General features: G+C 57.7%; 1 protein-coding gene across 1 annotated transcript in view; it reads right to left on the reverse strand.

The window, feature by feature from the left end:
* Window positions 1-816: 816 nt before the first annotated feature.
* Window positions 817-14,655, reverse strand: part of DENND1A (DENN domain containing 1A) — a 465,733-nt gene continuing 451,894 nt past the window's right edge. The window contains exons 21-23 of the mRNA XM_081104118.1: window positions 6,892-7,020; window positions 4,003-4,258; window positions 817-3,070 (exon numbers count right to left, since the gene is read on the reverse strand). Of these exons, the coding sequence (XP_080960244.1) occupies window positions 1,892-3,070; window positions 4,003-4,258; window positions 6,892-7,020 (1,564 nt within the window). The 3' untranslated portion in view covers window positions 817-1,891. The remainder of the gene's footprint in view (window positions 3,071-4,002; window positions 4,259-6,891; window positions 7,021-14,655) is intronic.

The following is a 14,655-nucleotide window of genomic DNA, read 5'->3' on the forward strand; positions in this document are numbered from 1 at the left end:
CCTCTGCACAGGTGACCCGCAGCCCTACTCCGGGACCCAGCAGGCCTGGGACCAGCACACCCGATGCCCTGCTTGGGAGGGAGAGGCCTCAGAGGCCCGAATGAGAACAAGCTTGGGAGTGGGCCAGGGTCAGATGCTTCCCTGGCTGCCCGGTGGCCACTGCCTCCACGGGAGGGGTCCTGAAGGTGGCTGAGGCCTCCCTCCCTCCCTTCCTCAAGGACACAGGGTACCAGCCTTCTCCCCAAGGAGCTTTTCTTGAACGCTCACACGAACTTCCTCCTTTGGTTTGCTCATGGGAGCAAGGAGCAGCCACCAGCCCCAGCGCAGCCAGAGATCACGGGGTGGGCTCCGCTCCTGGGGCCACCAGTACGGCTTGACTCATACGCCCACCAGGTGGGCTGCCCTGTCCCCAACGGGGTTCAGAACTGGAATCTACAGAAACACCTGAGTGTCCTGGCGGCACCCACAGCCCCACCTGACACCTCTCCCACCCTCTCCCAAGCAGCTGGGAGATTCACAGAAGACTTGCCTGAGGGGCCATGGCTGACTCCAGGAGGAGCTGTGTGCGGGACCTGCAGCTCTTCACACTCCTCATCAGAGCGAACCTCAGGGCAGGCCTCACCCACCCAGGGGTGGCCTCCCAGCCCCTCAGTCACCAACAAGGCTCCCTGGGGTTCTGGGGGCCTCCAGAGACCTCCTTGCCCCATCAGATACCGCTGAGACCGTCTGGCCAACACAAATAGGAAATGAGAAATCAGGTCAAAATGCTCACAATTTCCTGCATGTCTCAGATGGTTGTTTTCTTAAATGTTTGGGTCACATTTCAACTTGGTTTATTGAAACTAGTCAATTTCAAGATTCATTAAATCAATAAAGTAAAAAGGAAAAGAAAAACAATAACAAAACATTTCAATTTAGCTTTGGTGACATTGGCCTCAGGAATTTCTTTGCTGGCGAGATTTCGAGGGGGCAGGGCGGGTGCTCCAGCCCTCCCTCCAGGCTGCTAGTCCCCTCCCCAGGGCCTGGAGGAGGGCGCAGGGCCCGCCCCTTCCTGACCCCGGGCAGTTGGACTCCTGGGTCAAGCTTGGCCTTCCAGTTGGAACAGTCCCTGCTGCTCAGTTCTGCTCAGCCCAAGACAAGAGGCTGAGCCCCATTAGAAACACAAGACCAGGAGAACCCACAAGGATCAAGGGAGAGCGCAGGCAATGGCCTGACTCCAGCTTCAGATGCATCCAGATTAACCTGTCGCTATTTTTCCGTCTACCAATCAGAGTTGCCAGCCCACACAGGGCTGGCTGGGGCTGGGATTGGCTATTACTAGGGATCTCAAGGATCCCTTACCCCCCAACTCTCAACCAAGCCAGAAACAGCTGAACTTTGGGGTGAAGACTCACAAAGAACCAGTGTGTGTATTGCTAGAGGGTTGGAAATGCCCCACCAGTAGCTCCTACTTCAAACGCCAAACCATGTGCCTCGTGCAGACACTCAGGCTGCAGGTACACTGACACCTGCGCCTGTTGTGGGGGGGTGTCCAGGGCCGGGCCAGGCAGGACAGAACTGGGCTGGGGAGGAGAGGCCTGGAGGTTTTCAGGGGGAAGGTGGGTAGGACTGGCCTGGGGCAATCACTGGCCCAGCTGACCTTTTTAGTGCAAAACCCAACAGGGGTGCTGGGGAGAGGTGGTGGCAGGTGGGCCAGAACTGGTGCCTTTCTCCAAAGGCCAGACCTCAGATGGGCATGTGGAGGGGAGGTGGGGAGGCAGAGAGGGTCCCATCCCTCCTCACCAGCAGAGCCTGGGTGGAATGGAGCGGCAGGAGAAGCAGGGCCGCTGGCCTGGGAGCTGGGGTGGCGCACAGCCCTGCTGGGCTTGGTCGCCCAGCCTCAGTGCCTGGCTCACTCGAAGGTCTCCCACTGCTTCCTAAGCTGTTCCACCGAGCCTGGGGTTGGGGCCGGGGCCGGGCTCACGTCTTGCTTGGTTTTCCACAGCAAATCCTCAAAGGGGTCTCTGGCCTCTTGAGTAGCAGAGGGCTGCCGTGCTGGCTCCAGGCCCTGGGTGGGTCTTGGAGGAATGAGTGGGGGGTCTCCAGACCTAAGGGCCAGCCCCTGCTTGGCCTCAGCAGCCCTGGCACTTGAACGGACCAAGGGCAACGTTCGGATCCTTGAAGGGGCAACTGTTGGGGGGCCCAGTGGTTGTAAGGGGCTGGTGTGGGCACCCATGGGCATCTGGCCAAAGAGATTGGGCATAGAGAGGGCAGACAGGTTGGGCTGAGATCTATGTGGGGGGCAGAAGCCAGAGCTGGACAGTAGGAGGCTGGGGGCAAAAGCTGGCCCCAGGGAAGCAGGAGGGGCCCCGAAAGGCCTGGCCGGCGTGGAGACCAGGGACATGGCGGGCAGTGCCGCTGGCACAGATTGGACAAACGGGTTGAGCGATGGTTGTGGAAATGCGGTGGGGGTCCCCGCGGGGGGGAAGCTGAACTGGGGGGTGAATGGGGTAGCTACATTTGGGGCTGTAGGGCCTGGTGGGAGGGTACTGTCCGACCAGGATGTGCTAAGGGGGTCCAGGAGGGCCAGCAGGGCATCACTGCCAGTGGCCGCAGACCCTGGGGCCAGGCTGAGCGGCTGGAGCGGTTTGGTGGGGCCTGGGGGGGCAGCGCTGGGGAGCGGGGCTGTGCGCCTGTCCTGCTCCGCCTGCAGCCACTCTGAGGAGAAGTCACCGAGGGCAGCACCGGCAGCCGGGAGCTTGGCTGGGCGGGCAGCGGGAGGCGGGGGCATGATGCCCAGCTCCGGGGTCTTCCTGCCCTGGGGCCGGGGAATGGTGATACTGCCCGGAGTAGGGGTGGGTGCCGCCTCCTTGTCGCCGAGGTCCAGGATGCTGTCCCGGTTCTGGGGTCTGTGAAGCAGGGCCGGGGTGTTCCCGAGCAGGGCTGAGGGCTTCTCGGGAGAGGGGGCCTGGGGCTTGCTGCGAATGGCCATGTCGTCCTGGCCCAGGCTCCAGAGCTTGTTGTACGGGTGAGCGAGCCTCAAGGCCAGCGGCACCCCGCGGCTCCGGTCACTCCTGCCCAGATCCAGCCTCTGCAGGAGGGAAGGGGAGGCAGTGACCACAGGCTGACGGGACAGACGGGAAGTCAGCACACCCCCACCCCACCCCTCCTGTGTGCTGGGCAGGGGCTGGGATTAGGCACCTGGGACTCAGAGCAGCTGGGGGCTCAGCCCCGGTCACCAGCAGAGAGCCCCGGGCAGGCTGGACTCCAAGCCCAGAGGCTCTGCACGGCGCGAAGGGCCCCCTTGTCCCTTTATGCTGGGGTTGCCAAGTAGTTTTGGGAAAAATGGCTCCATTCACTGACCATCACCTGGTCGGGCCCTTTTTACTTTTCAGAGCATGTGGGCACTTTCAGTCCCAGGAGGGCGAGTGAGGGTTAGGGCCTGGGTGAGGGCACACTGGCTGGGGGGATGGGACTGGGCTCAAGGCCCCGCTCAACCACTCCCCAGCTCCACGGCCTGGCCTCACCTCCCTTCTCTTGGCCTGAGGGGCGCATGTGAGTTATGGGTACGCGGGAGCTCAGTGAGTTCCACCATGTGACCCAGTCAGCAGCGCCCATAGGCCAGTGAAGAAACAGGCACGGAGGGGAGAGTGACAGGGTGCAGGTCACAGCGGAAGACCAGTGGTTGCACACAAATAATCCAGGACCCGGAAGTTCTGATCCAGAGCCTCTCCGGGAGCCTTCCCTGGTGGGGTGCTGGGGAGAGCGGCCTGGGGCACCGGCCACCTCTCTCTGGTGCACAGATGGCAGTGGGGCCGACTTCCATCAGGCTTAGCATCTTCCCTAGTGATCAATGGGGGGCGGGTGGCCGCTGGCCCTCCTGGCAGGGTTTGCAGTGAGACTGACCCTGAGCATTGGCCGAGGGCCTTGGGAAAGTTTCTCCCTCTGACACGTGGGGGACCTGTGGCAGGTGTGAAAGCTCCAGTCCCAGCAGGCCCGCCCCCGCCTCCGCCCCCACCGTACCTGATAGTCAAAGGTCCCCGACTGTTCCCTCAGGTCTTTGGGAGTTCGAAGGTCCTCCAAGCTCTTGGCCTGGCCCAGGGGCTGCAGTGGCACCTCCATGTCCAGGTTGCTGAAGATGTCTTCCAGGAGGTCGACGCTGGCCGCCCGGTCCGGGGGAGCTGGGGCGGGGCCCACGGGTTCCCTCGCCCGCTGCTCTGGGCTCTCTGCCTCGCCTTCTGCACTGTCTGACTCCTTGAGTGTCCGATATGGCTGTGGCCTGGGAAGAGCAGAGCAGGCTGGATTCTCCCACCCAGAGCCTCTGTGGGAGGAGCAAGCAGTCCCCACCTCCAAGAACTTCCAGGTCTTGAGGATCCCACCCAGGAGCCTTGGGCACAGGAGTGTCCTGAGGTCCTGAGTGCAGCGGTCTGGGCAGTGGCACTCCGACAGACCTGGGACTAAATCTGAGTTCTGTTGGTCGCTGTGGGATCATGGGCAAAGCACTTTGTCTCTATCTGGCACTGGGGGCCTCACCTCGTTCCTCCCAAACCATAGGACCCAACAGATAAATGGCTGGTGGACTCACAAGCCATTCAGACAAAGCCTAAGGAACAGGGCACGACTGGAAAGGGAGCAGGCAGGCAGACGCAGGCCTAAGCTTTGGCAGGCAGGTCTTGGGAACAGCTTTTGGGAACTGAGTCGGGGAAACTCCCTAGGGCAGCTGCCCAGCACACCCCATGATCCTCAGGGGGAATCTTGTGCTGACCTTGGTTCCAGCTCGGACAGTGCCATCTCTTGCTGTGGGGCCTTGGGCAAGTCACTTAACCTCTCTGAGCCTCAATGGCTTCCCCATTCCACAGTGCCCCTCCCTTGCAGGCAGTGGTGGGCATTAGGGGAGCAGTGCCTGGTGCACAGTGGCACGCAGAGGCTGACAGCATCAAGTACGTTCATGCACCAAAACCTCAGTGAAAAGGGCTCCTTTCTCACAAGCCTGACCCCAGGGCACCTCTGCGCATGTGGAGATGATGCTGGGTAAACCCTGACCTCTACTGGAGCCCGGGCCAGAGCAGCGTCCACTTCTAACAATAAGGCTGGGGAAGGCTGGGGCCCTCCGGCTCAGCCAGAAACCGCCCACGATTCCAGTGAAGTGGGGGAAGGTGGCCACCTGGTGGTGACAACGGCGCACTGGCAGGAACCAGCAGGGGACGGTGGAAGGAGGGGGCTCAGTGAACAGCCTGGACTCTTGGCAAGGACTCCATGAACCTGTACCATCTTGCTGAAACGACACAAGCAGCCCAGGAAGTAGACTCAAACCCCTATCTCAGAGATGAGGAAGCTGAAGCTCAGAGAGGCTAAGTAACTTATCCTACGTCACACAGCCCTTGGTAAGAGGTAAAAATGAAAGCCAAGTAGGAGAGAACTTAAAAGTCCCTCGCTAATGACTAAGCCATCTGCACAAGGAATTAAAGCCACTTTAACCAAGTTTGAACACAAAGGAGACAGAGAAAAGTCAGTGTGCTCCATACACTTAAGGAAATAGTATTAACTTAAAAGAACCCATTTGTTTTAAGATGGCCCAGTTCTTTTGTAAACACGCCCAAAAGCCTATATTTTCATAGGTCTTGGCTAAAGGAATGAACACAGCCATTATTTAAATATGTAAGGCACCTAAATAAATAACTAAATAAATAAGTAAATAAATAAATACTGAAGGCACCAATTGGTTTAAAGAGAACATGGGCCTGCTGGACTCTGCTCGGATGTCACCTAGAGTGCCTTTACCTGCAAGGTGGTTTTAAGGTGGTACCTGGATGAACATTTTATTCCAATGGCTCTTAATTAGTAGTAGAAATAACAGCTGATACATTAAGCCTATGGTATGATAGATACTATTGCTTAGGACAAGGCAATTTTAAAAAGTTAAACAAAAATTTTTTAAGGAAAAAGATACGCCGTATGGAAAGGTGGCCTGTGAAGCTTGGCGATACTGGCGTAGACCACCCCTTTGTAAGTGAGGACAAGGGAGGGGATCGGCCTGCCCGTGCTCTCAGGTGAGCTGGTGTCAGAAAAGGCCAGAACCCTCCTTCCCGCCCCCGGGGTGGGGCACAGGGGCAGGAGCGGAGCCATGGGTTGTCACCTATGTTCAGGGGGAGTCACCGGAGCAGGGAGAGGGGGGAAGAATCCCCACTTCTATAAACACTGTAACTACTCACTCCCTGGGGTTATGTGGGCCTGCTGGGTTTCAGCAAAGGGCAAGTTCCTTCCCTTAAAGGGTCCCATGAAAAACACCACAACCTGTTAACAAACACTGACAAATGCTATGCCACTGCTCCATCCCAGCTCTGGAAAACTGTGGGCAGAGGGGCAAGAACTGGCAAAGAAGGGGCCTAGAAAAGCTTAATTTTGGGTGATAGCTGGAATCAGCATGAAGCTTAGGCTATACATTACAACGATAAAATTACTTTAAAGTTAGACGGATCAGTAAAATGTCTGGATATGCCAGCATTAATACACACATTCCATAAATTTTTCTTGTTTTAAACTTGACCCTCCATCTCTATGGCTTTCCAAGATGTGCTGAGATGAAGGCCTTGAGCATCACCACAGGGCTAACTGTGGCCACCAATTCATTCCATGTACAATCAAGCACATTTCCCTGTATAAGGAGTGGGGACCCATGCTACCGCCTCACACCCCATCCCTCTTGTCACCTCGTTCGCTTCACGCCCTGTGGGGCTGGCACAATGAACACCCGGAGGTAGCATCCACCCTGCAGGTTGGCACTGGGGAACCGAAGGCAGCAGCTCTAGACACCCTCCCCACACAAGGGCAAGCAGCCCTGGCCACCCCCTCCCCCAGGGCCCTGGGAGCCACCCAGCCCAGCTCAGGGAAAGGGAAGAAGGAAGGAGAGACCATTCAAAGGGAGTGGAGAAGAAAAAGCTCTCGGTGAAGCCAGGGCTCGGGCCCTCTTCCCGCTGGCTTTCATCGTCAGAGGAGTCCTCGGACAGGAAGACCGCATAGTGTTGCAAGGGCTTTACCAAGCTGGGGCAGAGGAAGACAAGAGAAGAGAACAGTTAGGAGGCACCCCCAGGACTCCACAGGGTGGGGCAGGCCTGGCCTGGCCTCCGCTGCAGCCTTGGGTGGAGGCTTCCAGGAGCTCAGTGAGTTCCACCATGTGACCCAGTCAGCAGCCCCCACGGGCCAGTGAAGCTGGTGGCAGGGGAGCAGGCAGGCCCCCGAGGCAAGGGAGCTGGTCCCAAACAGAAAAGAAACTGTGGGTTTGCCACACATGTCAAGAGCCTTAAACACACGATCCAGTCACCTCTGACCTGACAATCCCACTGCCATCTAGATAACCCTAAACATGGCCAAGATTGCCCACAGTGCCCATCACTGCCACGTTTGTGATATTAAAACATGAAACAACCTAGACTTACAGCAACAGGAAGCTGGTGAAGTGAATGATGGCCCCGTTGGCTGAATGCTAACCTCCCAGTAACTATCTATATATATAAAAGCCTAAGCAACTGGCCAACTGGCTGGTAGCTATGACAGGCACTGACCACCAGGGGCCAGACGCTCAACGCAGGAGCTGCGGAGTGACAGCAACTTTGCAGAGTGCCCTCTCGCACTCCGGGACCCCCCGGGGGATGTCAGACTGCCAGTTTCAGCCCCATCCCCACAGGCCAGGCCAAGGAACCCGACCTGCTGTAGGGACTCCGCTCACTCTGCAGACCCTGCCCCAGGTGCACTGGCCGGGGAGGGACCGCAGGAGGTTGGCTCCAGGGTGTGTCTGGCCCGTCATGCCCAGTCCCGCCCCACCAGCCACCTTCCAATTAATTTCCTTTCAATGTGCACGAATCCATGCACCAGGTCACTAGTAATGTTTATAAAGGAAAACCTAAAAACCAGAGTGCAGAATGGCAATTATATTGCACTCTCCCTCGTCTGCCAATGGGAAATGCACAGAAAAAAGGCTGGAAAGGTGTGTCTGAACATCTACACTAGCGACTGGAGCAGTCCTTTTATTTTTCTGTGTCATCTAAGTTTTCTACAACGTGCATATCTATTTCAATAATCAGGAAAAAAAAGTTGAGGCAGGCAGTGAGCCACATGGAAGTGGGCTCGAGTGCCCTTTCGGGTGAGCAGCTCCTGCATCCCCCTCAGATGGCTCTTCAGAGAGTCTTTGTCATCTGTGATGTGTAAATTAAATATTCATTGTTATAAAAAATACATCTCTCCTGTCACCACCTGTGAGCTCTGCCTCTATCAACACACACACACAGCCCAGAGGAACTCCACGCTGGCTCCTGTGAGTTACACATGGGCCAGGGCCTACGAGAGCCTTGCTTAGAGAGAGGGAGCTGGACCGGTCAGACCTCGGTTAGAATCCAGCCCTGCAGCCGATGCTTGGGCACCCGGCTGGGAGCGGGTGGTCCATGTCCCTGTCCTGTACAGCACATGCGGAGGATCCCTAGGGGCAATGGTGAAGTTTGGGGAGTGGGTGGGCACTGGGGTGCCTGAGGGGGGCTATCTCCTCTCCCCCCACCCCAACCACTGCAGTCTCCTTTCTTTGCTTTATGTGATGCAATTCCATTCAGGTTTTATTTCAGGAGAACGTGACGACTAAGAAAAGTGCATAAAGTGCATGGGAACCTCACTGGAGGGTGAGTGCGGGGCAGCAGCTGTGAGAGTGGATTGCGGCCGTCTCAGCTATGGTCTGCCAGCCAGCTGTTACCTGGAACATGCTGGTTCTTTCAGAAGGAGCAGGGAGCTGCCCCCAGCTGTCACACCTGGCCCCCGCGTCCTCTGCTCCTCCCTGGAAGTCAGCTAGGCAGAGCGGTCCCTCCTACTGAAGTGCGGATCGAGGCGCAGAGAGGGGAAGCCACTTGCCGGGGTGCACACTGGAAGGGGGTGAGCCACAGCGTCCCTCTCCTCTCCTCCCCAGGTCGCCTCTAGGGGGTAGGGACACACCTTGGCCCTTCCTGGACAGGAGAGCGTCAGCTCAGGCGGGCACTTCCCCGGATTCAGGAGGGCAGGCAGGTTTCACTGCAGGACAAGGCTGCTGCTCCTCTATGTCCTCCGGGACATACAAGGTGCAGAGAAGGGCCACCCTCCACAGCCGCCGGAATCCTGCTCTGAGTCACAAACCCGGCCCTGTCACTCGCCTGCTTAACGCCTGCGAATCTGCTGCTCTGAACCGCAATTTCTTGGCGATGGGCTGATTGGTGAGTAAACCCACTGAATAAAGCATTGGGGATAAAGCGTCCAGGCCTTCGTGGATGACGTATAGATGGGCGGAGTGAGGGCTACAGAGTGGCAGTGCCAAGGCGAGCTCCCCGCAGGGCAGACACGGAGCTGGCCCTGCCCACCTGTGCGGCCTCCTGCCCTCCCCTACGCCACCTGCCTGGTCTGCTGGGCGCGGCCTGCTCCTGGAGGCTCAGCCCAATGGCACGCTCAGCCCTCCCGGAGCTCCCGCTGCGGTCTTCTCCCTCGATGGTCAGCTTCTCCGTGGACTGCGTGTGTCACCGCTTCATGGAGGCCATTGAACCTCTTGCAATTCTATTTCTGGCTCAAGGGCAGGGCCTGGCTCATTCTCTGTCCCCACCTGGGGCACAGCATGAGCACCACCAGAGTTTAGGACTGAATGAATGGAAGCCAGTGTGCAAGGGAGACAAGGTGCCCCCCCGTTTCACTCATTTTCCTGGAGCCCCAACACAGCATGGTCCATTTCACCAGCCCGTGGCTGAATAAAAGGGTCCCCGCTATGAGCATCCCATCCGTCCTCTGAGAAGCTGAGACCCATAGATTGGGACCACATTTGGGGTGTGGGGCAGGTGGGAGTCTCAGAAAAAGGTTTCACATAACATCCACACGTAGGCACAGTGCCAGGGGCTTACAGAGGCCATTTCTACCCCTCCCAACACCCAGCAGGAAGGTCTCCATACACTGACTTTACAGAGTGCGACTGCCATAGTCCATCTGTCCATCTGTCCAACCATGTGCCCAATCAAGAGGCCCTGCCTGGGTGCCAGCTGTGAGCAGGCCCAGTGCTAGCTGAGCACTGGAGTCACTGGCAAAGGAGAGGGATGTGGCCAAGTGACCCAGCCAGGAAGTGACGAGCAGGGATTACAGCCCAGCCCCTCGCCTTTCTGTCAGCCAGGCTGGCAGTAGGTGTAGGAGGGGATGCACCTCGAGGCTTCTGGGAGGCCCTCAAATCCACCTTGAATGCCGTTCCAACAGCCATCCACGCACGCCCTTCCCCGGCAGTGACAAGAAAGCAGAGGCCACAGCTTGGCACACGAACCAAACGCCACTAAACCTGCCAGGAGTGCTGGGAATCGTGTGAGAGCAAAGGGCCCTTGGCTTCGTCCGTCACCGATAAAATCCTGTGCCTGCCCACACTGGTATGTCCAGGAGCGGGGCTGGGGTGAGGGGGGAGAGGGAGCCCCGATGTCCAGCTCACTCTCGGGCGGCTCTCCTGCCATCCAGGCTGGCTGGGCAGTGGCTGCGACAAGAGGCCCTGTGTCTCCTGATCACTGCTGAGCTCTCAGATGAGAATTCGACATGGGGTCTGGTTCAAGCAGAGCTTTCCAGGTCCAGGCGCAGGGCGGGCGATGAGGACACCAGCAGTGCTTACGGCGTCGAGCAAAGCGCTGCCAAAGCTGCTCAGGAACTCCTATCGCGCCCTCATCTTGCAGGTAAAGAAGCCAAGGCTCAGAGAGAGGGAGCTGCCTGCCCAGAGTCACACAGCAGCTGAAGGAGGGCCCGGGACTCTGCATGTCCCTGGCTCTGAACCACTTCGCCATCCTGCCTCTTTCCTCTCGTGGATCTGAAACAATGAAATAAGGCGCAGGGTGTTTCCCCTTCCGCTTTCAATAAAAGGTGAGATTTCAAAATAAACCTATTTAAATTCAGCTGCTCATGTTCTTCCATGAAACATACAGTCAGATATTTGTCAGAGATAAAGGATGAACCGTCGAAAATGTCCAGGTTTAAATTTTTCATTAGCTTAAGGCAGAATATGGGGAAAAAAAGTGTACCTCTTCCCTCATTAACCCAATTCAGCTACTACCCTGCAGTCTGCCACCCACCACTTGCCTGGATTTTATTATACACAAATTGCTGTCTGCGAGAAGGCAGGTCATGGCGAGCCTGGCTACCCAGCGAGGGCTGCCGGAGTCTTGGCGGGAAAGAAAGGCCTGCTGTCCATCACTGTCCAGACCCCATCATCTCCACGCTGCTCCCGCCTCTGCCTACCCCGTCTCGGCACAGACTCCCATGCAGATGACTTCCCGAACCCTTTCTAATGTTTGGTTTAACGTGTCGCCGGTTGGCGCGCGCATGTGACAGTGGTGACAGGCACGGCTGTTCCTTTTTAAATACCATGTCAGAGACACGGCGTCAGGAAGCGGGGACGTGCTCCGTGGCTCTCTGCCGCGCCGGGATCGCACGGGCTTATTTTTTAATGAGGAAGATCTGCATCTCGAGAGTTTTTTTCATGTGTCACATCGCGTGGACAAATCAGCAGCACGTCACGCTGGCCCAAAATGAAATGCTGACAAATGTAGATATTTCAAATTTAATTGACATTTAAATGTACTTGAGATAAAGAAGGGGAAAATCAGCGAGGACTTGGTCTCCGGAGGCAGTGAAGGGAGCCGGTGATCATTTCTTCAAGGATCATTTCACTCCAGCACAAAGGATCCCTACTTCGTAGGTGTCATGGCCGCTGGTGTCCCTGATCACGTGGCTCCGGTGGGGCTGATGAGCAGGGACAGGCCCCAGGACGAGGCCAGTGGATCCCAGTCTGTCCAGCCAGCCTTCCATACCCCCATGCCCCAGCCAGATGACCTCGGCAAAGTCATCGGATTCTCTGAGCCTCAATCTGTAAAATGGGATGCCTACAGCCCTCCTGGTGGTCTTTACGTAAAGCTGGATGAAATGTTTGCAAAGGTCTTTGCATATCACCTGGTGCCTAGTGAACATTCGATTACTACCCACCTGCCAACACACAGGTTCTTGTCCAGGTGTGCCAGGACGGACAGGGTGGTCCCTGCCTTCAAAGACCTTCCCAGGTAAGGTTACTGCCCCCACTGGCCTGTCACAGCACATCAGACACAGGAGAGGACCCTGCCGTGCCTTCCCGCCACCGCCAGGACCCGGGGCCAACGCTCCAGACCACACCGCAGCAGGCACACAGGCTAACACGACGGACAAGGGCTCTGAAGCCAGCCAGAGGGGTCTCTGGGGGAAGCGAGGTCGGTGCAGGACCCCGGGAGGAAGCTGGGAACTGCACTGGGGCTATTCCTCATGTGACCCAGGGTGAGGGTGAGGGCGGCGCTCAGGAGGAGGAACTGGAGACAGATGTGCTAGACACAGGACCTTTACACTCATTTGTAAATATCTACTTAATAATGTGAGGCCAACTGCTGTAGAGTCACCAATGAGAGGGTGTCTTCCGGTCAGGAGGGCTGGTCTAAGTGTGAGACTGGGTCCTTCCCACCCCATGGGGACCTGCTCTGCCAGAGGGCAGTGGTTGGGGTGTCCCTGGCTCACTTGGGAGGTGACATGGGGGCTGGGCTTCTAATTGTGAACATGGCAGAGGCTGCACATGGCCTAGAGGAGTTCCTGTGGAAAAGTGGGCACAGGGAGCGAGGGAAAAGCGGGGTTGGCAGGGAGCAGGTGGTGCAGGCCATGGGCGAGGCTAGGGGTGATGTGAGGGTTGGGCAGGCAGCAGGGAGGCCTCCTGGCTGGGCCCTGATCTCTCTCTTGGGTTGGCTGTGCCCTTTAGCCTTTCCAACCTTCGTTCACTCATCCACTTATTTATCAACCTGTCTGTTCCTTCCTTCCTACCTTCTTTTAACAAAAATCACTAGTGTCAATCTCCCATGTCCACACCCATGCCCCAGATGCCCTGAGAAGTCATTCCTGGGCCACCGGGTGGATACCCACACAGGTAGAGGCCCACGCACAGGATGTGTGGGCTTTGCCTCACTATCCCACCCTCAGGTTCTTTGGTGCAGAGAAGATGGGTGGGGACACCTCGGGGCACTTTCCCTGCCTGGAAGGGAAACTGTGAGGAACTGTTCCCCACTTTGCGGATGCCTCTGACAGCCGTGGTGGAGGTGGGGGTGGGGTGGGGTGTCAGGCGAGAAAGCAGTGAACTTGGATGTGGGACCCAGCAGACCCAGGTCATTCCACTTGGTGTTAGAACCTTGGTTCCCTCTGCCTTCACTGGGAAGATTTCTGGGGAGCGAGGGAGGCTGAGCAAGACGATGTCTATGAAAGTGCTGGGCCTGAGACAGGCCCGTGGGAAAAGGTGCTGTGGCATCATGGCAAATACAGGGGGGCTCGGCTGGGAGGGCACAGCCTTTCAGAGGTGCCTGCCATCAATAGTGTCCTGAGGATGAAGCCCTTTTCCTGGGGCACCTGACGGCCTGGTTTTCAGCTGGAACTGACTCCCCCGATGGTGCCAGCTCCTGGGAAAGGTCCTTGGCTCCCAGTGGCCTGTGTTCCCTGGGCTGGTGCGCTTCCCTGCTTTTCCAGTCTGGGCTCAGGCTGCACGTCTGGCTCCTGGCTCGTCTTTGTCCCTGGGGCCCAGGACCCACTGTTGGAGAAGGAGGGGCCGAGTCAGGGCAGGAGCCCCTGGCCTTGCTAATTGGGTCTGTGGCCTTCTGCTCAGTGTTTGGCTATTCAGAGACTGGGGCCTGGCAGTCTGCCAGGGGGTAGTACCCAGACAGCTGCCCCTCCCCCCTGGGCCCCAGGACCCAGCTGGCATCTTGAATCCTTGCTGCTGGGCTGATTGCAGTTTCTGGCTCCTAGAAGGCCAGGGCAGGGAGGTGCTGGTGGCTTCACATTCACATGCTAATCACGCCTGGCACAGAGCAGGTGCTCTTTACACCTCTGTGGCTGTTAACCGATACCCCTCCCCTGCCTCCGGGGTGCTGGGCTGTAAGCTTCAACCTGTGTTCAGTGGTTCCTTTGTTCATTCATTCAGTAAACATCCCTGAGCAGAGGCCTGGGCCAGGCTCTGGTCCTGGAGTTGAAGGACACACGGCTTTGCCAGGTGTGCACACCTGCCTGTGAGGTGAAAGCTGCAACACAGCAGGTCAGTGCTACACAGGGGAAGCCCGGGGAATTGTGGGTGTGGGGGGGCAGGTGTGGGGGGAGGTCGGATTGTTGAGGCTGCAGCAGTGGCTGCAGGAGGTGGCAGGAGGGAGACTGGCTGACTTAGGACGTTAGTGTGGCTCCTGAGTCCTGTTTCTTGGGATGCTAACAGGCACGGTCTTTAACACCACGGGGCAGAGACGTGCCCAGGTCTGACCCAGGTTTGTCAGATGCTGAAGCCCCACTCGTGCTCCAGGCTACCGCCCAGCAGAGCTCAGTGACCACACCCAGGGCGGCTCTGGGCCAGGCAGGAGGGAAGGAGTTCCACGCCTGTCGCTGGTCGTGATCCACTGAGGCTGCTCGGGGCCGCGTGCAGCAGCACAGATCACATTACCTCCCGCCAGAGCGTGTGTGCAACCGGCCTGCACGGATACGGCAGGGTGCGAGGCCGGCCCCAGGGCAGAGCGCTCACCAACTGCTCCCGGCAGCTCTTCTGACCTGATGTAACCTCCCGGGCCTTTGGGTGCTGGGGTCGCGCAGTGCAGTTCAGATCTCCATTCCTGTGCA

The sequence above is a fragment of the Myotis nattereri genome (assembly GCF_964212035.1).
Source record: "Myotis nattereri genome assembly, chromosome: 12".
Lineage (NCBI taxonomy): Eukaryota > Metazoa > Chordata > Mammalia > Chiroptera > Vespertilionidae > Myotis > Myotis nattereri.